The 24,514-nt window shown below is 42.8% G+C and overlaps 1 protein-coding gene across 1 annotated transcript in view; it reads left to right on the top strand.

The window, feature by feature from the left end:
- adamtsl3 (ADAMTS-like 3) overlaps positions 1-24,514 on the top strand; it is a 189,594-nt gene that overhangs the window by 145,007 nt on the left and 20,073 nt on the right. Inside the window, exons 7-8 of the mRNA XM_056381340.1 lie at positions 14,641-14,767; positions 18,771-18,845. Of these exons, the coding sequence (XP_056237315.1) occupies positions 14,641-14,767; positions 18,771-18,845 (202 nt within the window). The remainder of the gene's footprint in view (positions 1-14,640; positions 14,768-18,770; positions 18,846-24,514) is intronic.

The raw sequence follows: 24,514 nt of genomic DNA, 5'->3' as shown, positions 1-24,514 counted from the left end.
GTTGGTGGAGGCAGTTATTCTAGTTAGAGATGTGCATGATTAATGTCTCTACTAGTCTTAATAGTGAAACATTATGGTGGCATCTTTATCACTGTTTTCAGAGGGCAACATGAGCACAGTGCAGTGCTTCTGTCTTTATTAGTGCCACGGGTGCTCAGCTCCGAGGCACTCCTCTCAGCTAGAATAGCTGAGAGGAGTGCCTCGGGGCGGATTTATTATTCTTCCGCCAAATTTCGGCGCGTAACTCGTCCCGCAGCTTTGAGAAAACCCCGGTAATATATACATCAAAACGTGCGTCTTGATCCCGCAAGGGGTGCTATGACTTTTGGTGTTAAAATTCCAATTTTTCCCAAAGTTATTCCCAAAAAACTGGGAATAAATAATGCATTAGAAATGCATTGGAATTTTCTTTAGAAACCCACCTTTTTTTGACAAAATTGCACCTTTTTTCTGAGTCACCCAGCTCTCTCATACCTGCACGTAGAAATGTGATTCAAACTATAAAACGGAGGAAAACTTCTGCTCTCTCAAAAAGACAGGAACTGTTTTTACATAACATGTAAACTTTTCAAACTGTGAGCACTCAAAGGAGGAGTGCAAATCACTTTTTCTTCAAAGTTAGAGTGAAAGCGTCAGTTGGCTAGAGTGCGTGAAGCAGTAAAAAATAACCTTTATTTTTATTTTTAACTCGGGCTCACGGCCAAACCGTAAAAAGGAGACAAATAATTCTTTCTGAAAATGTAGACATAGTTGTTGGGATTCATAAAATGTAACTTTGACAGGCAGGGTCTGCACAAAATTTAAACGGGGCTGCCGAGTCCGGCAGCAATACCTGTCTCACTCTCATTGACACCTAATGTAATCGTCTTTTTTTTTCAAAAGAATCTCACTCTGTCTTCGCACTGAGCTTACTCACTCATTTTAAGGAATATCTGAATAAAATAGAGACTGTAAGAAACTTCTGGCTTCAGTGTCTGGCACGGTCTTTTCGGTTTATGAAAAGAAGTAACGGTTTTCTCATAATTTGCAGTTGTTTGAAGCCATGTAGAAGCCAAATTCTGGGCAGATTTTCACATTGCCATGGCAACGGCAGCTCCTGACCTGTGTGCGTGCGCCTAGCAACTAGATAACCAACTCTCCAAGCTCTGCTAGCTTTACATTAGCCGCATGTTAGGTCTTAAATTACATTTAGTTAGGTATTAAATATGTAAGTCCATTTACTGCTTCCTTCGTTGCTTTTTTTTTTGTTTTGTTGAAAGAGTGAATGAAGTTGTGACGGTCTCCGCTGAGACAGAGGAGAGGAGAAGCTACTAGCCCTCTCTCGCTGTCACTTCTAGTCGCGTTCTCCTCCCCAGTAATGTTAAATTTAGCACAGAAAAAAACATAATAGTGGTGATTTAAATAGCGGTTCATGGGATTTATTAACCCTCAGGGGTCCCTCTGTCCTTTTTTGGACATTTTCTTCACTTTTCATTTTTGATTTGCTGATCATTTTGGCTGTGTTACAGCTGAAGGTATGGATTTCTGCAAGAAAGTGTCTTTTTTGACATATTTTTAAAATCTAATGTCAGTTACTGTTACAGGTCTATTATACACTGGTAACACATTTTGTACCCTCTGGGGTTCCTCGCGTCCAAAAAAGGACACACAAAGAAAATGCTATAAAATCATTATATATCAATATTTTTTTTCTGCTTTTTTTTGCATACATCTCTTAAACCACTTCAGTTCTGCTCAAACCTACCAAATGTTTATTAGTTCTCAGGATTTTAACCCTTTAAATGCCAGTTTGAAGACATGTTGCCTCTTGTTTTATTAAAAAAAACAACACAGAATATGAGATATTTCCCACATAATACATGATGGAGGGATGTGACATTGTTTTATATCAGAGTCTTTTATATCAAGACATTTCTCAAAACCAGAATATGATCAGGGTGACTTTTGAACACTGGAAATAAATCATGTACTCATCCCTGCAGTAGCCCCCGTGGCACTCAAAATTTCCCTGGAATTTTCTAGTTAACCTGGTACTGGTCAGTACTGGTCAACAGGGGCAGTGTGACTGCAGCAGGACCAGAGAATCAGGATCCTGTCTGTCTGTCTCTAGCTAATGAGGCCATGCATTGCAACACTAACATCAGCTTGTCCTCCAATTGAAGCAGAAATAGATTATTGGTGACTGAAAGAGCATTTTGCATGACTGACAAAGAGGAAGGTTGCTGCTTCCAAGTCAAGTCAAGCCAATTATTATTTGTATAGCCACAATAACAACATAAGTTATCTCAAGGCACGTTCCAAATAGAGCAGGTCTAGACTTTCTCTTTATAATATTATTTACAGAGACCCAACAATTCCCACCAAGAGCAGCACTAGGCGACAGTGACAAGGAAAGACTTCCTTTAAAGAGGCAGAAACCTCAAGCAGAATGGACATCTGCCTCGACCGATTGGGTTGGAGAGAGAGAGAGAGAGAGAGAGAACATGCAAGCAGGAGAGAAAGAGACAGAGAGAGCAATAGACAGCAATAGACAGCACATAGGAGGAGATCAAGAACGTACATTGATAGCAATATTAATAATAGTGACAGTAGTAGCAATAAGAGCAATAGTAATGTAATGGCAACTGTAGTGCTCCCACTGATAAAAGTAGTGCTGACAGCTAATAACATTAAGAATTATTATTAATTATAGTACATTTTAGCAGGTTTAGCAGCAGGTGTTAAACAGGATCATGGGGGGAGTAGGTTGTTTGCAGTTGCAGATCCAGAGTCAACAGCTCTGGACTACATACATTACATCCTGTGTCATGGATCAGTCTGAGATCCACCAGTGGTATGAATGTGAATATGAGTGCAGTGCTCCTGGCTTGTTAGAGTGCAGTATATCTGTACCCCAGTCCACCTGTATCATATTCTTTGTACTTTTGAAGTGACTTGAACTATAAACACCAAGTGTCAATCCACCGTGATGTCACCCATTGGTTTGTGAGCTGCTGTTTTGAATTCTCAAGTCTGGCATTTTGACTGTCGCCATTTTGTTTTTTTTTGAGCCAAAAGTGACCATATTTGGATGAGAGGGTGTAAGTGGGGAGGAGCCAGGAGTGGATCTGACCGGAGAACCAGAGACACTATGCTCTGTCCACCTACACCAGCATCCTGACTGCACCAGACTACTGGCTACAATGTGGGAAGTAGCTGCTAACACATTTAGTCCATAATTTGAGCTAATTGCATCCATGTCCATCCACGATACACTCGAGAGACAGAGGAGCTTGTTTTCTAACTTACTCATTCAGCTCAGGAAATCATTCATGCAGTTCATTATAACACAGCTCACCTGTGTGTGACAGGTAAACACGCTGCATTACCATCTGTACAAACTGTCTATAGCAGTGGTTCTCAACCTTTTCCAACTCACAGCCCCCTTCAAAATCCAAAATCCCAAAAATGTTGGTGGCACACATCCAACCCCATAATAATATGGAGGCCAAACAATACTTTCTCAGGGCACATTTTATTTTAATAACAATGAAACACTCAGCACTGAACTGAACCAGGGGAGGCTCAATTTTTCTTTTCTGTTTGATGGGGGAGCACCATTTGTCTTCCTTTTAATTCCTGTTGCTAACCAGCTATCCATTTTGACTCTTCAGTTTTTGCCATGGATGTGATCTTTTAGTGAAAAATAAGACTAAGATAGCAAACAAGTCTTAATACACAAACAAGCCTAAAAAAGCAATGCAAGGAACTTTTTAACATTTGACATTTTTAAAGATAGATTGATAGATGGATTGATAGATAGCAAGATAGATAGAGGGATAGATACTTTATTTAAAAAACAAACATTGCTGTTCTATGTTTTAAAGATATTTTCATTTTAAAACATTTTAAGTATAGTGTTTTTAGTATACTGTGATTACATTTCAGTGGCGATTGCTCTAAGACTGCAAGGGAAGCTCAGCTTCCCCTAAAATGTCAACAAAATAAGTGGTCAAATATGTTCTGTTGTGTGAACATTTCACTGACTAAATATGCGCTAGAACACGTTCATCTTTTGTTCAGAATCAGCTACTTATCACAGGTAACCAACACGACTTCTTCTCATTCATCCCCGCAGCGCCACAGAGCTTTACACAGTGTAGACGCCGAGCGTCTCCTGACTTCAACGGGGAAGCAGAGAGTGGGTTGTTCCACTGCAGCGAAACTAGACGGTCATTGGATAAATGCTGGGCTTTGTCCCGCCCATCGGACGCTCAGCGTCTCTGGGGGTCTATGGGACAGTGGGCTGGCCTGGACGCTCGGCTTCTGCATGATGATTGGATGATCTGTCTGAGGCTGAGTCCCTTTTTGATTGACAGCGAAATGAGCGAATCAGCGATCTTGAAGTATAAGCCTCCACCGGAGCAGTTTTCAAGTTTTTCATTCCGTTGTTCGGAGTTGATCTGGAGACGTTACTGATCCTCAGCGACTTTGTCTTTGTTAAAAACGAAAAAATGAGCTTCCCCTCCATATAAGACCAGCAGCCGCCACTGTTACATTTATTATACACTATACTGCAGATAAATATCTGTCTGTGAAAAACATTCTAACATTGTGATTTAAATTTCTAATCTTGCAGAATGGACAGACAAGTGTAAACTGACCTCTGATCTTGCTACATACAAACTTGAATAACAGCACCTGGACTTTTTGCACCTTACCTCCATTACTTATGAAAGTACAACTATGCATTAAAGCCAACCTACACACTGTTGCACACTGTGCTCACTTTGACTGTAAAGCTTTGGACTTTACTCACAGAGTGTAGACTGCTGCACCAAGCACTGTAAACTGTCAAGGTCAGTCACTACGCGGGTAAGACTGGACCCAAAATGCAGCCAACACAGGGGGATGAGGTTCAAACAGGTTTATTAACTTAACAAAGAACTTAACACAACACTGGTGTCGCACAGGGAAATGTAAGAACTTAAACAACCGACAATACGAACAGACCGAGGACAAACCAGACATGAACAGCTTGAGGACGAACCAGACATGAATAGGCAACGCCCCCAGATGATGACAAATCCAGAGATAAACAGATGAACCAACACAGACAAAGGGGAGCACAAAGACTATATAGACAAGGGAGGCAAGGGTGACACAGGTGAAACACATTAGGGTGGGGCAGAAAATCACCACACAGAAACAGGACCAAGACAGGAAGTAAAAACATTGACACACACAAGGAAACCAATTACAAAATAAAACAGGAAGTGACAAAAGTCCAAACAAACTAACAAAAAGTGTCTGCCATGGCAAACCATGACAGTACCCCCCCTTAAGGGTCGGATTCCAGACGACCCTCAAAAAACAAACACTAAGTCGGGCGGGAGGAGGGATCCAGGGGCCAGTGGACAGGCGGGAAGGCCACCAGGCCATGGAAAGAGCCTAGGACCACAGGGGCAGCCTCTGGAGGTCGAGCCAGAGGATGGCGTCGCCCCTCTGGAGGGCAAGCAGGAGACCGGCGTGGCAGGCAGAGCTCCTTCAGAGGGTGACCAGGAACCGACTGAGTAACAGGGGCAGGAGTCAGCTGGGCTGCCGACAGAATAAGAGGAGCAGGTATCAGCCGGACCACCGGTTGGGAATCAGGATCAGGTGTCGGCCGTACCACTGACTGGGAACTAGGGCTTGGGCGACGCGTCGACGTCATCGAATACGTCGACGCAAAAACTGTGCGTCGATGCGTCGTTTGAAAACAAACAATGGCGGCAGCAAGTAGCGGCAGTATCGATACCAGCGAGTCAGTTGACTCTGATCAATGTAGAACACGAACTCGTAGTTCAAAGGTATGGGACTATTTTTCCGTAAAAGGGCGCAATTCTGTCGTTTGTCAGCTGTGTAAAATGGAGATGGCTTATCATAAAAGCACGACGGCGATGCACCAGCACATCAAAAGGCGGCATCCAGGCGCAGCTTGTGTAGATGACAATAGATTTCAACTTTTTACAATATCCACTTTTCTTTTTTTGTTTGTTTTGTTGTGCCATATTATGTTATGCAAGGATTCGTCACATTTTATTACTATATTGTAACATTAAACATCATACCGCGCCATTCATCCAAACACTCCCACGTACACATACAGACACACAGACACAGACACACACAATATTCTTGAGTGAAAAGGCAGAGTGTATGTTCCTGTGAGTGAACAGCACTTTATATTTTGTTAGTTAAAAAAGAACACTGCTGCTGTTTATATTTTATTGATTTTATGATGATAACATTTTCTTGAGTCTTGCACAACAAGAACTTGTTTTATTTATTGAAAGTATTTTATTTCATTTTATTTTTTGTTAAACGCTACCTCTATTTGGTAAATTTGGGTGAAAACAATAATAATAGGTTGGGATGAAGAAATTTGTGTTTTTTCATTGAGATACATAAATTAGCATATGTAAATTGCTATATAAGTCAAATAATGGGAAAATAATCGATAATCAAATTCGAATCGAATTGAAAAAATGAATCGTTAGATTAATCGATGCATCGAAAAAATAGTCGCTAGATTAATCGATTACAAAAATAATCGTTTTGCCCAGCCCTACTGGGAACCAGAATCGGGAGCCAGCTGGATCGCCAATGGGACACAAGGAGCAGGTGTCGGCTGGACCACTGACTGGGAACCAGAATCAGAAGTCAGCTGGGCTGCCAACAGGACACAAGGAACAGGATTCGGCTGGACCGCCGACAGGAAATGAGGAACAGGAGTCGGCTGAGCCGCTGAATTGGAATAAGGAGTCGGCCAGACCACTGACTGGGAATCAGAATCAGAGGTCAGCTGGGCTGCCGACAGGAAACGAGGAACAGGGATCAGCCGGACCACTGACTGGGAACCAGAATCGGGAGTCAGCTGGACTGCCGACAGGACAGGAAGAGAGGAATTCGGCCGGACCACTGATTGGAAACCAGAATCAGGAGTCAGCTGGGCCATTGACAGCACACTAGGAAAAGGATTCGGCCGGATCGCCAACAGGACACATGGAGCAGGAATTGGCTGGACCGCCAACAGGATATGAGGAGCAGGAGTCGGTTGGACCACTGACTGGGAACTAGAATCAGGAGTCAGCTGGGCCGCCAACAGGACACAAGGAACAGGATTCGGTCGGACCGTTGACAGGAAATGAGGAGCAGGAGTCGGCCGGACCACTGACTGGGAACCAGAATCAGGAGTCAGCTGGGCCGCCAACAGGACAGGGGGAGCAGGGGAGACACCTAACTCAGGAGCCAGGGAGGAATCGACCGGGACCCCTGATGCTGAGACAGCTGATGCGTCAGCCAGGATGGTCGACCCGGGAATTGAGGCAGGAGCCGACAAAACGCCAACTGGGACCCCCGACGCTGGAACAGCTGATGCGTCAGCCAGGGTAGTTGGCAAGGGCTCCTGACCACAGGGGAGCAGAGGCTCTGGACAGTGGGGTAGCTTGGACTTGGGCTGGAAGCTGGGGACCTTAAACTGTGGCTTGGGCCAGAAGTGAGGAACCTGGGGCTTGGATCGAGGCCCAGCCTTCCTGTAGCGATGGGAGCCATCATGACCTCGCCTTCTGAGGCTACCGCGAAACCCCGTAAAAATAGCCAGACGAGTTCCCTTGAAAGGGGACTTGTCAGGGTCGTCCAGGTCAGAGTCAGAGAGGGGATCAGCCAGCATGGCTGAAACCAAAATGCAGCCAACACAGGGGGATGAGGTGCCAACAGGTTTATTAACTTAACAAAGAGCTTACACAACACTGGTGTAGCACAGGGAAACATAAGAACTTAAACAACCAGCAACATGAACAGACTGAGGACAAACCAGACATGAACAGGCAATGAAACCAGATGATGACAAACCCAGAGATAAACAGACGAACCAACACAGACAAAGGGAAGCACAGAGACTATATTGACAAGGGAGGCAAGGGTGATTGAACACAGGTGAAACACATGACAATCACCACACAGAAACAGGACCAAGTAAAAACATTGAGACACACAAGGAATTAATTACAAAATAAAACAGGAAGTGACATAAGTCCAAACAAACTAACAAAAATTGTCTGCCATGGTAAACCATGACATAAGCTATATATGTAGTATTATTTTTATATTGTTTTTTCTCATGTCTAACATTTCAACTGTAATTTATACTTGTTAGATTCACCTACCTCTTTTTATTATCCAGACTTGTTTTCTGACTGTTAAGTTATAATCTGTAACTTCCACATTAAAAGGTCTAAAACGTGTAAAAAATGTTCCACATTTTGTCGTGTTGTGTTCCTACATTATCCCAAATTTTAACAGCAATTTTCAAACCTAGACAAATCTGTGATTGTAGTCATGGTAACAGTCCATTTCATTTGGGTCATTTGGATAGATAGATAGATAGATAGATACTTTATTTATCCCCTAGGGGAAATTCATGTGTCCATTAGCTCATTGTTGATAATAATAATAAAAAGTTAATAATTAATTAAAAATAACGATTACATTAGTCCACTTCCCTTTGGCTGAGGTGTTCTACAGCCTGATGGCAGTCGGAACAAAGGATCTCCTGAACCTCTCTGTTCTGCAGTGAGATGAGATGTTTTTATGCAGCTGTAGCTGCTTCTCTTTCCCTCCAGAATGTTGTGGAGAGGATGGTTGGTATTGTCTAATATGGCCTCCATCTTACATTGCATGCGTCTCTCCAAAACAGTCCTGAGTGTGCATGTGCAGCATTTCACTGCAGATGTCAAAGGACTTGAGCCTCCTGCCCCTTCCGGTAGATAGACATTCTGAGCTGTTTCTCTGTCCTGCCAGAATATTGTCGAGAGGGTGGACTCCAGACTCCTGCCAAGCACAGACCTGAGCCTCCTGAGGAAAAAGAGCCAGCTCTGCCCCTTCCAGTAGATGGAATCCGTTATCAGGGACCAGTCCAGTTTACTGTCCAGGTGCACACCTAGGTATCTATAAGTGTGTACCACCTCAATGTTCTTCCCTTGAATGTTGACTGGCTAAAGGGCACGCCTAGACCTCCCAAAGTCCATGACCATCTCCTTGGTTTTGGAGGTGTTCAGTAGGAGGCAGTTCTTGTTGCTCCATTCACTGAAGGCCATCATCAGATCCCTGTACTCCTCTTCCTGCCCATTCCTGATATGCGCCACAATAGCTGTGTCATCCGAGTATTTCTGGATGTGGCAGGACTCAGAGTTATATTTAAAGTCCACCGTATACAGGGTGAACAGGAACAGAGCCAGAACAGTCCCTGTGGAGCCCCAGTGCTGCTCATCACTGTCCCTGAGACACAGTTACCCAGCCTGACGTACTGTCGTCGTCTTGTCAGGTAATCCACAATCTAGGACGTGAAGCAGGGATCCACCCCCATCCCTTCCAGTTTGTTTTTAAGAATGGTAGGTTGGATGGTGTTAAATGCACTTAAAAAATCAAAGAACATAATCCTCATGTAACTACCTGGCTCATCCAAGTAAGAATAGGCTGCTGGAGCATGTAAAGGATGACAGTATCATCCACTCCAACATGTTCCTTGTAGGCGAACTGTAGTAGACCATAGTATTAGAACACTTAGCACTGGGAAGGTGTCTGCTGTTAAAACCTGGCACAAATGGAACTAATTTCCTACAGGACAGGAAAAGTCTCCCCTTCCACTGTGGTTATGGTTGCAATAGCACTTGGCCACTCAAGATGAACCTTGTTTCACTGATGAGATAGAATCTGCCCGAGTAAAATTGCAATTTGTTGAGAAACTCGATTTACTCCGGCTGCTTCTGTTGCATCATTAAACTGAAAATGCTTCTTACAACCAAACCAGGTTCTTCACAGCGATAATGGGAGATGTATGATGGATGTGTGCTCAAACAGCAGCTTCTGCCCACCCTGACATACAGAGAGGGCCCTGGGCAAGGCAGGGATGAAATGGCATCATCCGTTGATAGAGGCAGTAGCACAGGAAGGAGTGCTGGGTAGCTGTGTTACAGTGTTTGACAGTGATTGAATGAGTCCAGTCCTTTCTCTATTGCATGTGTATGGATTAATAATACACAACACAGCAACATGAAATCCAGCTGTACACAAGGAGAAGAGAAAATAAATACAAGTCCTGGGAGTAAAGTGGAAGAGAGCTGCAATGTGCACTGCTGTGTATCCATGTGTACGAGTCACTTTGTTGTGTCACAGTAACTCAGCATGACAACCCTCAGCATATCTACATTAGGCTGTGTGTCTGTATGTGTATGTATGAGAGAAGTAGTAAATTAAATAAAACCCAGGTGACCTGCAAACCAGACTTTTGTAGTGGAATAGAAATTACTGGTCTCACAGCTCAGTCTTTACAACAGAACTTTTTTTTTTTTAAGACAAATATAAATATTTATGACTTATTGAAATGATTCAATAGAAAATGTGGAAGTATACAGTCTGGGTTCCACATCTCCAGTGTGCCACGAACACAACACATTGCAGTTAATGGCTGGATAAACTTCATGCTATAACGGAGGAGAACCATAATGATGAACACAAGTGAGGATATTGCTTTTCACTTTAATTACTATTTACATGAATTGGAAATAAATCCTCCTTTGTTTGGCAGTCATCTTTCATCTGGGCGTCATTGCTTCATCCCATAGATAATGAGAATATTTTACATGGAGATTTCAGCTTTAGTTTAGGTTAGTGAAAATTCACCATCTATAATTAGAGGAATCTCTGTCTGTCTGTCAGTTTATCTGTCTGTGTGTCTGTCGATAACCACTTATTCGATCGGCTTCAGACTCAGCAGGTGTGTTGCTGAGGAACCAAGGCAGTGTTGAGTCTGTCAACTGAAGTTTTTTGGATGAACTGTTCTTCAGAAAGCTTCAAACATTGCTGTGCTATGTTCTACTTGACATGAAGAAAAAATTAACACAGATGAACGCCATAAGTAGCTCATTTCCATGAAGTTAAAGATCAAGGCTGTTGTTTTCTTTGCTGAGAGCAGTGTCATTAGTAGTGTGTCCTTGAATGAACATGGGGGAAAAATCCCTGGCTTTAAAGTGTAGCAGATGGAGTTAAACATCCCATACCAGCTGAGTTGAAGAAGCCATCGTGTTGAGATGGAGATATAAGCCTTTTCTACCATTGTTCCAAGATGGAAATATCAACTTCCTGGCTAACAAGTGTGATGAACTGGATGCACTTGTGAACAACACTCCCGACCGTTATGTGGAGTTACCCGGCTTCCCTGCAGTACAAGCAGACAGAGATGCCAGGTCAAGGAGGCCTACACTGCTTCAGCGCTACCACCACTTGACAGATCAGATCATAATCTGTTTTTTCTTCAGCCTTCCTACAAGCCCTGTGTACTGAGGCAGGCTGCAACCACCCGCTCATTCAGGAACTGGACCCCAGAGGCCAGTGAGTCTCTAAAAGACTGTTTTGAGTGCACAGGTTGGAATGTCCTGTTGGAGTCACAGGAAAATGATAAAAGCCTCCCGGACCCTGGCCTTGATAGAATGGTTGAATGTACCACAGACTACATTAACTTCTGTATGGACACTGTAATACCAGCAAGGACTGTACACTGCTTTCCAAACAACAAACCCTGGATCACCAGTGACATCAAGACCCTCCTCAACCAGAAAAAGGAGGCCTTCAGGGATGGAGACAGGGAGAAGCTCAGGTGTGTGCAACATGAGCTGAAGAGGAGATTAAAGCAGGCGAAGGAGGACAACAAAAAGAAAGAGAGGAAGCTGCAGCACAACAACACCAGAGAGGTGTGGGGGGGGATGAGGACCATCACTGGCTATAAAGAGAAGAACAGTCAGACCGGTGGCCCTCACATCACACATCATAAAGACCCTGGAGCGGCTGTTTCTCCATCTTCTGAAGCCACAGGTTGAACATGCACTAGACCCCCTACAGTACGCCTACAAGGAAGTGGATGATGCCGTCCTTTACATGCTCCACCAGCCCATTCTTACTTGGATGAGCCAGGTAGTTACATGACGATTATGATATTTGATTTTTCATCATTCAACCCCCCATTCTTAAAGACAAGCTGAAAGTGATGGGTCGTGGATCCTTGGTTCAGGTCCTAAATTGTGGATTACCTGACAAGACGACCACAGTACGTCAGGCTGGGTAACTGTGTCTCAGGGACAGTGATGAGCAGCACTGGGGCTCCACAGGGGACTGCTCTGGCTCTGTTCCTGTTCACCCTGTATACGGTGGACTTTAAATACAACTCTTGAGTCCTGCCACATCCAGATATACTTGTATGACACAGCTATTGTGTTTCAGGAATGGGCAGGAAGAGGAGTACAGGGATCTGGTGATGGCCTTCAGTGAATGGAACGGAAAGAACTGCCTCCTTCTGAACACCCTCCAAGACCAAGGAGATGGTCATGGACTTTGGGAGGTCTAGGCCCACCCTTCAGCCAGTCAACATGCGAGGGAAGGACATTGAGGTGGTGCATACTTATAAATACCTAGGACAGTAAACTGGACTGGTCCCTGAACACGGATGCCATCTACCTGAACACACACAGCCGGCTCTTTTTCCTCAGGAAGCTCAGGTCCTTTGACATCTGCAGTGAAATGCTGCACATGTTTTATCAGTCAATGGTGGCCAGTGTACTTTTTTATGCTGTAGTCTGCTGGGGCAGCAGCACGTCTGACATGAACACAAAGAGACTGGATAAGCTGGTAAAATAGGCTGGGTCTGTACTTGGCAGGAGTTTGGACTCACTCAGGACTGTTGTGGAGAGATAAGGTTTATATCTCCATCTCCTAGCCTTTAGCTTAGCCCCGGCTCTGCATCCACGGTATGGCTTCTTCAGCTGAGTACACTATTTTCTCCATCGTCAGATGAAACAACGACGTACAAAAAAACATCAATCGACAACAAATATACTAATAAATACAAATATATTCCAAAAACTATGAGCTACGTGGACTTGCTGCCATTTGTTGTCAATGCATCATTCGAATGAAGGAGGTTCTATTGAAAAAGAATACCGGACTTTATTTATTCAAAAAAAAACTGAACAAATGAACGTGAACTAGTTCATTTTTGGAACTGTGAACTTAGTTCAAAATTTAAAAAAATTTACTTTGAACATAAGCTAGTTCATTTTCATCTGTATGAATTGAACTAGTTCTTTTTAAGTGTGAACTGGCACAACACTGTCCAAGGCAGCAATAGCAACATTTGCTGAACACATTCATTGTGTTTCGGCAATTCACAGTATTGGTAACAGCAAACTAACGTTATCATGTCTACTGTAGCCGAATATGTAGCATCAAGTTACTTAGACATGAGGAGAAGAAAATCCAGTTCTGAGTCCAGCTGGACTGTAATTGGACTGTATTTATACTCACTCAAAGCACTTTACACTACTAGTCACATTCACCCATTCACAGAACATTCATACAGCACTTTGCTCTACATATATCGTCCTCTTCTACCATACACATTCGTACACTGATGATGCCCAACTTCTTGACCACTGATTAGTGGATGACCCACTCTACTCCTGAGCCTCCTGACCACAGCCGCCCTCTAAGCAGCTCGTTCTCCATCTCTGTAAAGCCAGTCAGTAAGTGCACAAGCACAGGAAGTTGCTTCTCAATTCACCTCAAAGGGGATTTATTCTCATGAACATGTAGAAAATAGACATTGTTGATATGTGACATCTAGTCACTCCCCACAAGGACGCGCCGCACTCATCAGGGAGTAATAATAATGAGTAATGATAATACATTCCACTTTAGGGGAACCTAAACTCAGAGCCTACAGGCAGGTGGTGGATGTATGGAAAACTATGCTGTTGTCACATCTAAATGTGCTGCCACGTTTGTATCAGGTGCATCTCACTGGGATTTTGGAAACAGTGCTTGCACAGTAATACTGGGATCTCACTTAATTTGTCATGCATTTGTTTTACTCGAGATAGACTACAAGGATCCTGTGACCTTAAAAGAGATAATGAGATGAAACTGATTTTACAAGCTTCTCTTATTTTGTTGATCATGTTTTTGTTATTTATTTGAATTTTAACATAGAGCAGCTGTGTGGGAGGATTACAAGGAGGGCGGCAGCTTGAATGGGTCACCATACACCACCATAGTACATACATTTAGCATTTGTGATGCTGTGAATGTAGAAATAGTTGGTGTGGTAGTGGTTGCCATACCAACCTGCTACAATAACATACTCATGTTTAGAAGGCAGGTTTAAAGGAAAACTGTGGTTCATTACAGTCTGGGTTTTATCTTTTTAAAAGAAAGTTACTGCTGACAGCTGACAACATGGCAGCGTCATCAGAGGAGAAAGAAACACAAGCAATCTTACAGGTTGTAAACCTGTCACCTGGTTAAACAAAATTTGATGTGCTGTACTGGTGTCCTGACTATGTTTTCTATGACTGGAATGAGGACATGTTGTGTCAATTTTAACATGTTGTAAACATGATGATACTGAACGTATCAGTTTAATGGTCATAGAAAACATGTTTGTTTTCCTTCACACTGGACAAGCTGGAATTTACCAATATTTGATATTTTTATTTGATAAAATACTTGAAATTATTTGCTGATTGTTGAAATAACTATTTTTCTGTATGTGTATGTGAAATGTGTGTGCAGGAGGTGGGCTGTGATCGGCAGCTGGCCAGTGGTGCCAGGGAAGATAACTGTGGCATCTGTGGTGGTGACGGCTCCACATGCAGGCTGGTTCGAGGACAGGCCCTCCCCCACCTGACACCAGAACAATGTAGGTATCTGACCACCGGCTTGGCAATGATGGATTTGTGTCCAGCTCACATACATGTCTTTATTCACTCTGGTTCCATTTATCAGCTTCATGTTCCCAAGCTAAGAAACAATACTTAACACAATGGACTTTAAATACCCTTACACCTTGTTCCCCACTTTAAATGTTTGCTTTCTGGGTCATTTTAGAGCCAACCCCTCAGCTCAGGTCTATATCTCTCTGCTGGTTTCATAACCACAGACGAAACATGTCTATGTCCCTGCCCAGCCTTCCTCCCAGTCATGTGTGGAAGGTTTATAACAAAGCTGGATATCTGTCTGCTGTGACTCTGGGCTCTCACTTGTCTTGGCTGTGTGTCAGTGGTTGCTGAGTTGGCTACAGGTCTTCAGGAGCCTTCTCATTCGCCAGCATTTATTTAGCCTGGACTATTAAAATGTCATCTGGCTACAGCGTAAAAGGAAGAACCAAGCAGAAAATGTTTGTTTGGAAATGGCTTTTAATCAGTTTCCATCTTAGTTTTAGAAAAGCACTGATCATTCAGTGACTCGCAAGAGATAGAAAAGTGCTGACAAGCAGATCAGTTTTAACTGCTTGCTGTAGTTCTCTAGAATAAATTGCAAAAAGTTGCTTTATTCAGGAAACGATAACAATATAGAGACACATCTTCACCTGCTATGATTAGCAAGTCTACAAAGTCTAGACATTTAGGAAAAGTGTGGACATTTTTCTCCATTGCCTTGATCTGAAGAGCAAAACTCCAGCTCCAGCATTATTTGTAGTATAAAGAACAACTTTATTCAACTATGAGAGCGATGTGTTGTGGCTCAAGGCATGGATGAGGGTCAACCCCAATGAGAGGTGTTTCTCTACCCTGCTTCCATTGTTTTAATGGAGATGAAGGTTATATAGATTGTTGGAAAAATAACAGGAACCTCTTACAATAGTACAATCCAGTCTAACTACACCAATGTCTGAGCTTCAGAAATGACCACAGAGCTGAATCAATGTGTTTCTGTTATTTTGTCGGGAAAATATACAGTACACAGGCGTGAGAATGGTTTTAAATGACAAGCACAATTGTATCCTGTTCCCAAGAAGGAGCAGTTCTTGTGGTCAGCATTTTGTCAGAGGCTTGGCATCATTTGTAAGCTTTGCATTCACTTTTGAAGTTTCAGTCTCATGTCCTCTCTGCTTGTCCTTCAGCTTTAATGCACCAAAAGCAGTGCGCTGATACAGGAAACCAATTATGACCAGTTTGGTTTACCTTGGTTAGTGAGTTAATTTACCATTACTGACACAGAGAGTATCACCTTTGTTCTCCCTCATCCATCATTCATGACTCTCCTGTTCATCAGTCACTGCATTTGGAATATGAATTGGCTGCAGTATTCTCTCAAGGTCCAGCAGACATGAACTGTTTATCTGTGTTTCATTTCACTCATTTATTTTGATGGTCACTTTTTTAAAATACATGGCTTTACTTTTAATCACCGTTTTTAAACAGAAAAAATGCAAATGACTGTAGCTGAATTTATTTCATTGCTTCCATAAAATTAGGACATTACAGATGCAGTTTCCAAGAATGATTATGTTAGTGGGCAAAGCCTCACAGCTGGCAGCAAGAACACCTTAATTGTTTGAGCTCAGCACTCAGTTGTTGCCAGAAGGAAAAGTAAGTTTCATAAAATGTGGAAAATAGAATTAACACTCCATTTGTCTATAAATGTCTCGCCTTATTACAACACCTCCTCACTCATACACAGAGGGAGAAACACTTCTTATGTGAGAAGTCCGAAAGTATTTTTGCAGGCCGAAAAACAGAATTGCTCCCACAGCAGTAAATACTTGAGATAGTTTAGCTCTGTGCTTGTTGTGTAGACTGTGAGCTTAACCTGAAGAGAGTGTCATGATTGACTACTTAGCAAAGCTCACTGATATTTAACAGCAAACATGGATGATATTCAGGTCTGAGGAGCTGATCAGTGCCGCAGGTGTGAAGCAGCCAGATTAAGGGATGGCAGTGAATTTAGTGCAGGGGTCTCCAATGTTATACTTTCTACATCTGTGAGTACATGAATGTCCATGAAGGTCCACAAGGATCTGTGTGATGCAAATGTCTTCATCTGAAGGTGTACACAAGCCTCTGGTGTGGAAGTTTGAAGAGAGCAGGATGATAAAAGCAGGGCAATGATGTTGATGGTACGCATCTTAGCATTTCAGCTACAGAGGCAAAATCTGAAGTGTATCCATGTCTGTGTCCAAAACTGCATTGAAGTCAATCGGCTCATTTAGATTATTCAAGTTCTGACATTTGTCACTGTTAATTAAATATTGAAACTAAGTGATAGCCACCAAAGCTAATGTTGCTGCAACAACATCCTATGTAGCATCATAACTGTGAATGTGATAACCTATTAATATTAACACGGCTGCTATCCTGCAGCTTACCTAATTAGAAATGAATCATTTATAATAAATTTCTGTACACAAGTGGAAAGATGTAATCCCTCTGCCACCTGCCAGAATAAGGACATGTTATTATATTATTTAGCAGTTAACTAGTTCAGAGGGTCATTTCTCCTTTCAAGATATATACACATTTCTGAAACTTCCCTCAACAGCCGTTCAGTCTTAAAACAATCTTTTACAGTAGGCTACATGTTCCAGTAGACCCGATGATGACAAAAATCTTTCTCTTGTACTGTTGTTCTTACAACTTACGGTCCTCACAGAGACAGACATGTATGTGCGCGCGCACACACACACACACACACACACGCACGCACGCACACACACACACACACACACACACATACGTACACTGAAAAAGAACTCACACTGTAATCTTTAATGTTTTGATCACTGGTTTCACTGCTCACTTTCAGTCCCTATCTTCACTTTATATCCTCTTTTATCTCCCCTCATCTTCTATAGTTCATTACACTAAGATTCAAGGTCAAAATGAACTGGCAAAACTTCGTTGCTCACTTGATGTTAAGTTGCCAAACAAATAATAGCATTGAATGGGACATTTGTCTGCCAGCTTCAATCTGTGAAGAGGAACAAATACAAATACAAATGTAACAGAGTGATCTCAGCCTTTGATTGGACATTTGACAATTGTTCGTTGAGGTGCAGGTAGGATGGGTTTTCTTAGCTTGTCAGGGATATAGATTAATGCTCAACAAATGAGATTTCAGGAAGTGGGCACCATAGTTTGTTACAGCAGTTACACATACAACAAGTAAATAAATAAATAAATGTGGCTCAGTGAGTCAGTGATTTTTTTCACGGATCAGACCTAAATGTGAACTGTATTGAAAATGTTGGTTGATTTGATGAGATTAGAGTGAATATGGGGATTTCAGGGTGCTGTAGTTTCCTACAGCAAGACTGTTGTATTTGTAAGTAAAAAAAAATATTTGTAATTTGATTTTTAAAAAATTGTAAAGCTAAAAATTAAAGCTGTGGAAGCAGTGGAAAAGCTGTAAACAAACACGTGGCATGTTAACACATCAAATAGCGGATGTGTTAGCAAAAAGTTTCTGCAAAAACTGTGAAACCAAAACCACCACCTGAATGATTCCAAAGGCTTCATGGAGCTAAGGGGACCTGCTGATGGGTTCTATGGGTTATATTCAATTCACATTTGATCTGTTGTTTATTTGTTGTCCATTGTTTATATGTTTATTTATATACTGTAGCTCAAAGTGACTCTGTAGTGGACAGTGACTTTCTCTTTGTGTCTGTTGTTTATGTTATTTTGTCTGTTTTAACATCAGTTTATATGATTGTTTTATTGAAATCATGTGATGAGCTCACCAAGGCAAGTTCATAACAGTCATAATGGTATTAATATGAAGTGAACACCATTCCTCCAAAGTTCTGTTTACTCCTTCTGTCTCACATCAATCAATCCTCCACTCAGTTTTATGGGATTTTCCTTTCATTTTCAACCCTCTGTATTTTGTATTGTATGTTGAAACCTCGTGTCTGCCTGCAGCTCTGAAGACAGTGCTGGAAGTGCCGTTGGGAAGCCGCTTTCTCAGACTCAATGCCAAAGGACCTGATGTGATAGGTGAGCACAGAGAATCTTATTCTGTCATATGTTTATCAGAGTCTGTGCTTGTCAGACTTGAGCACTTTTTGATTCACAGTATTCAGACACTGATATACCTGTGCGTACATTTAGATACATGAATAAGAAAACCTCAGGTCAGATATACTATTAAAAAGAGAGCTGAAAGAATGTGCTTCCGAAGTGAGATGTAGTTTATTTTCCTCTGTTGGTCTTTGGATTGAATGTAGAGAATGATTGTTACTGTCTGATGAATCAGGGTGTTTGTTTTTATGGAGGTGTGTCTTTATGTATTTGTGATATATGGTTATCGTTTTGTCAAATTTTACAAAAATAGTGAAGACGAGAGAGGGAGATTGATAATTATTTTGGAAGATAGCAATTATCTCACAGTGGGTAAATGGTTTTGATGTTGGCATTTTAATACTAGATAACTTAGACTGAGAAATATGGGAATAAAATGCAAATTGTGTATGAAGATGCTCTCACACACATATTTGTGTACATCAGGACAGAGAGTGTGGACTTGTTCTCTCCATTGAAAAAGATGTTGCATCCATCATAAATTTCACAGATCTTACTGCTGAGTTTGCTGCCAAGTAAGTGACTTTCATGTAATTCATTCCATTTAGCCTACAGTGAGTCCATCTCATTTGAGCTCCAACAGAATTTCTTATAGTTCTGCCAGCATGACGGTCAGAAAAGTTTCTAACAGTCATTTCTTTGGTTTATGAAAGTGTTGAAATGAGATTATTCAGTGAATCTCAGCTACAGCTGTGAGGATCTGCTGGAGACTGGCAGAGTGAGACTGATGGACAATGTACAGCAACATCAGTGATCAATAAACAGCACATCAGCGCTGGCCACATCAGTCTTGCAAATTTTGACTTTTGAGATCAATTCTATATCTATTTTAAAAAAGTTTCCCATTCTGCCACAGCTCTGGCTGTAGCTCAGCTGGTAGAGCGGAGCAGCCATGATTCGATCAGGCGGTAGAGATCTGGCCAAAGGTTTGGACCCGGCCCCAAAGTGAAACCTACCCAAACCCCATGTGCATAAATAGATTTTTAAAACGGAGATACCACATCCACATAGACCTGCATTGATGTATGTATGTGTATGGGAAAAATAAGTCACCTTGAACAGAATGAATGTCAGTCGTGTGAAGTCAAAGTGTACCAACTGCAGGACTGTGTGTTAGCAGAAACGTGACTTTTAGCTTGAATTCAAAAGCTTAACTATTATTGAATCAACATGTAGCACCCCACGGTACACTAGACTAATGGGGTGATTTTGGGTTTGTTTGGTGTTAAGGTAGCTACCCAAAGGTTTACCTATTTTAAGTAATCTGATATTACTGTTAATGATATTCAAAAATAATTCAAACCAATACACTTGTTTCTAATTTATTAACTGACACCAGACAACGTTATAAAATGAAACAAATGTAGTTTACTTAAGGTTTTGCGGCAATACAAATATTTACCCTTTAAATTAAAATGAAACAAACAAACAAAATATATATCTAGTATCTCCAAAACACACCTTATACCCCCCTTTAAAAGAAATAAATAACCTCTGGACTAACTCAAAAGTACTTTACTGAGCAATACTAAAAAATACCCCTCAATTGCTCATCACAAATGTATAACCAAATACCTTAATGGTTTAATACTCAATAACTGATACTCAATAACATAAAATACTATACACTAACGTGGGCCCACACACGCACACTCACACACACACACTCATGCTAACAGAAACCCCTGTTGCAGGACTGTTTGATGCTCGGGTGCGTTGCGGCTCACAGTTCAGACGAAGAAGTCCTCTCCTCCCCGCGAAAACCGCGCAGCTAGTCCGACTCACAGCTCAGCTGACGAAATCCTCTGCTCTTCCCGCAGAAGAAAAGCCAGGCAAACTCACAGCTCAGCTGGAAAAATCTTCAGTGGGCACCAGACGACCACAACGGCGAAGTCTTCCTCCTTCCATCCGACAAGTTGTCCTTTAACTTCACGTTGACCAAACACCCACACACACACTAATACTAGCCTCAATAAACTCTCAGTTAATGAGGAACAGTGCGGTAGTATTTGTGCTTTTTTGTTTCTCTTGTGATTCTTGTCAGCAGCTTCTGTAGCAAGTTGGTAGGCTTTGTGGAGACCTGTTCTCAGTTTGGTTACATATTGCTGGTAAGTCACTCCTTCCTCACTCCGATCAGACACTCCAAAACAAATGTCTACTGGCAAACGAGCTTCTCTCCCAAACATCAGCAGGTAAGGTGAGTAACCAGTTGCATCATTACGGGGGCAATTGTATGCGTGCACTAAGTGGCTGATGTTCTGACTCCACCTCTGCTTCTGATTTGGATCTAGAGTGCCAAGCATAGAGAGGAGGGTGCGATTAAACCTCTCAGGTTGTGGATCCCCTTGAGGATGGTAAGGCGATGTTCTGGACTTACGTATCCCCAACATTCGCAGGAGGTCTTGGATTAGTCTGCTTTCAAAATCCCACTCTTGATCCAAATGTATCTGGGCAGGAAGTCCATAGTGCACAAAGTACCGTTCACACAGAATCTTGGCTACAGTGGCAGCCTTTTGATCTCTTGATGGAAAAGCCTGTGCATATCTGGTGAAATGATCAGTTACAACAAGGATATTGCCAATTCCTTGGGAATCTGGCTCAAGAGACAAAAAATCAATACACACCAGATTGAGTGGTCCTTTACTGGTTATCTGGTTTAATGGGGCAGCTCTCTGAGGGGGCGTCTTACGTGTGACACACCTGCCACAATTTCTGACGTACTGCTCCACCTCTGCTCCCATTTTGGGCCAGTAAAACCGGTCTCTGATGAGTTCGATTGTCTTTTCTACCCCCAGATGTCCTGACTCATCATGGAGGGATCTGAGTACCATGGCGATACACTCTTTGGGAAGAACAAGCTGATGTACTTCTGTACCAGACAGTCTCTCAACTTTTCTGTAGAGCAGTTCATCCATAATCACTAACTTATTTGCCTCTCTCTGAAGCAACATGGCCCCTGGATCACCATTCTTATTGGTGGGAATTGGGTGTCCGCCACCAATCGCTTGCTTTATTGGCGCAATCACTGAGTCTGCGTCTTGAGCTTTGATGAGATCTTTTCTACTAACCTGACTCAAGCATCCAACGATTGGGGAAAACATAACACTCATGTATAGCCACTGGAGAAATCCCTAAAGGCTTTGCATAGTTCAGCGAACCTTCAGATGGCTTCCCACAGGCAATCTGCTTGCAGAGAGCTTTAACACTCTCAGGGGGCATGTTTTGCCACTCAGATGCATCAACTGGAAGGGGGTTATGTCACAGTGAATCTGCATCAATGTTGCTGCACCCTGGCCGATACTGGAGCGTGAAGTTGTACGTAGACAGAGCAGCTAGCCAACGGTGACCAGTTGCATTAAGTTTGGCTGTGGTGAGGATGTACGTTAGGGGGTTGTTATCCGTCCTCACCACAAATTTGGCCCCATACAGATAATCGTGGAATTTATCGACCACAGCCCATTTCAGTGCCAAGAACTCAAGCTGGTGCACTGGGTAGTTCTTCTCAGAGGAACTGATATTTCTGCTAGCAAAAGCAACTGGTCTCAATCCTTCCGGGTGTTCTTGGTTGAGCACAGCTCCCAAACCATGGAAACTGGCATCAATGTGCAACACATAAGGCTCGGATGGATCAGCGAAAGCCAGGACAGGGGCATTGGTGAGACAGTGAATGATGTTCTTGAAAGCCTCTGTGCATAACTGATCCCACCTCTCTCCAAAAGGTTCATTCACTCTATAGTACGTCTTATCGTGTACCTTGGCTGCTTTACTCTTCATTTGGGTGGGAGGGTAACCCTTACACAGTTCAGTAAGAGGTCTGACTACGATAGAGTAGTTCTTTATGAAGCGACGGTAGTATCCACAGGACCCTAGAAATGACTGCAAGGATGGGAGATCAGTGGGCTGTTTCCAGTGAGCTACCGCTTCAACTTTGGCTGGCTCTGTGGCAATCCCACCCTCTGATACAATGTGTCCCACATATGTTACTTGTGGCCGGCAGAACTGACACTTGTCTATCGACAACTTCAGACCAGCTTCTTCCAGTCTGTCGATCACTTTGAGAAGTCTTCGTTCGTGCTCCTCCAGAGTTTTCCCGAACACTATAAGATCATCCAGATACACGATGACATCGAGCATTTGCATGTCTCCGACAGCCTTCTCCATAAGTCTCTCAAAGCTTGCCGGGGCTGCGGTGATCCCGAGGCATTCTTTCAAACTGAAAAAAACCTGCTGGGCAGATAAAAGCGGTTTTCTCTTTGTCTTCTTCCGCTGTTGGGATCTGATAATAACCACTGCGCAAATCCAACACTGAAAACCACTTGCTTCCAGCCAAACAGTCCAACGCATCATCAATGCGTGGCACAGTGTACTGATCAGGGATTGTTCTTCGGTTCAGTGTCCGATAGTCCACACACATGCGTAACTGTCCATTTTTCTTTCATGCCAGGACAATTGGTGAAGCATAAGGACTTCTTGATTCTTTTATTATCCCTGCTGCCAGGAGTCCTTGAAGGTGGCGTCTAAGGTCATCAAGGTCAGCCAGGGATATACGGCGCGACTGTTCTCTGAATGGGGTATCACCAGTCAGCCGCATATGATGCTCCACCCCCTTGGCTAACCCAACATCCCATTCGTCAGTGGAGAACAGGTTAGACCTCTCAGAGAGTTTTTGTCTCAGTCTTTGTCTCCATTCATTTGGAATTGGAGAGTCTCCAAAATCGAACAGTGACGAATCAATCTCTGGGGGAGTCTCTGACTTTGAAGTTGGGATCTCAGTCACCATATCAGCTACATGAAGGTGTGCAATCACTGCGCCAATTGGGATGGAGGTAACTTTGAGTGACTCATTTTGCAACACTAGGAACTTGTTCGTGTCCATCATTTTTGACAACAGGACAGTGGGCTGCACCAACACGCTGGGGGGAAGAGCTGGTGAAGGTGCACGCTCTGTGATAAGGACACTATCTTCCAGGGTATGTTTCTCTTTTACTTTACATGTAGCAATATACTCACTACCAGATTGTCACCTGAGAACCACTGTCCAGGAGAGCGACGCAAGGCTTGCCATCAATTTTCATATCAGCAGTGGAGGGTGGTCCTACAAGCCCTTCTGGCAGGCTGCCCACCTGCACATCCACTGCACTTCTCTTAACTCCAGCATTTATGGGGTTCACTGCAGTCGTGTCAGCCCTTTGTTCTCTTTGATTTGTCTTCAGTTGTCGCTGAGCACGGATTAGTTTCTGCATCACTTTTGGATAGTTTTCCGCAGCACTACACTTAGTGGCAAAATGCCCATCCTCACCACAGCGGTAACACAAAAAGTCACTTGAGTCTCTTTGAGATGACGCTTTCTGCCGACTTGTGAAGGGCGGTGCATCTTGACGGGAATATGTATCGCTGGACACTTTGGTAGGGTTGACTGACATAACCGAGACTTGTTTCCTCAGTTTTTTAACTTCTTTCTTTAATGCTTGAACGTTTTTATCTTCTCCTGAGGCTTCCGCCTCAGTAATGACTGCAGGTTCTGGGGTCGGAGGTACAATAGACAAAGCTGCAAGCTCAGTGAGTTGTGATTTCAACTCTTGTAT

This window comes from Seriola aureovittata, chromosome 1, assembly GCF_021018895.1.
Source record: "Seriola aureovittata isolate HTS-2021-v1 ecotype China chromosome 1, ASM2101889v1, whole genome shotgun sequence".
In the NCBI taxonomy this organism is placed as follows: Eukaryota; Metazoa; Chordata; class Actinopteri; order Carangiformes; family Carangidae; genus Seriola; species Seriola aureovittata.
The sequence above is the reverse complement of the archived record's forward strand: the minus strand, read 5'-3'. Positions and strand labels throughout refer to the sequence as shown.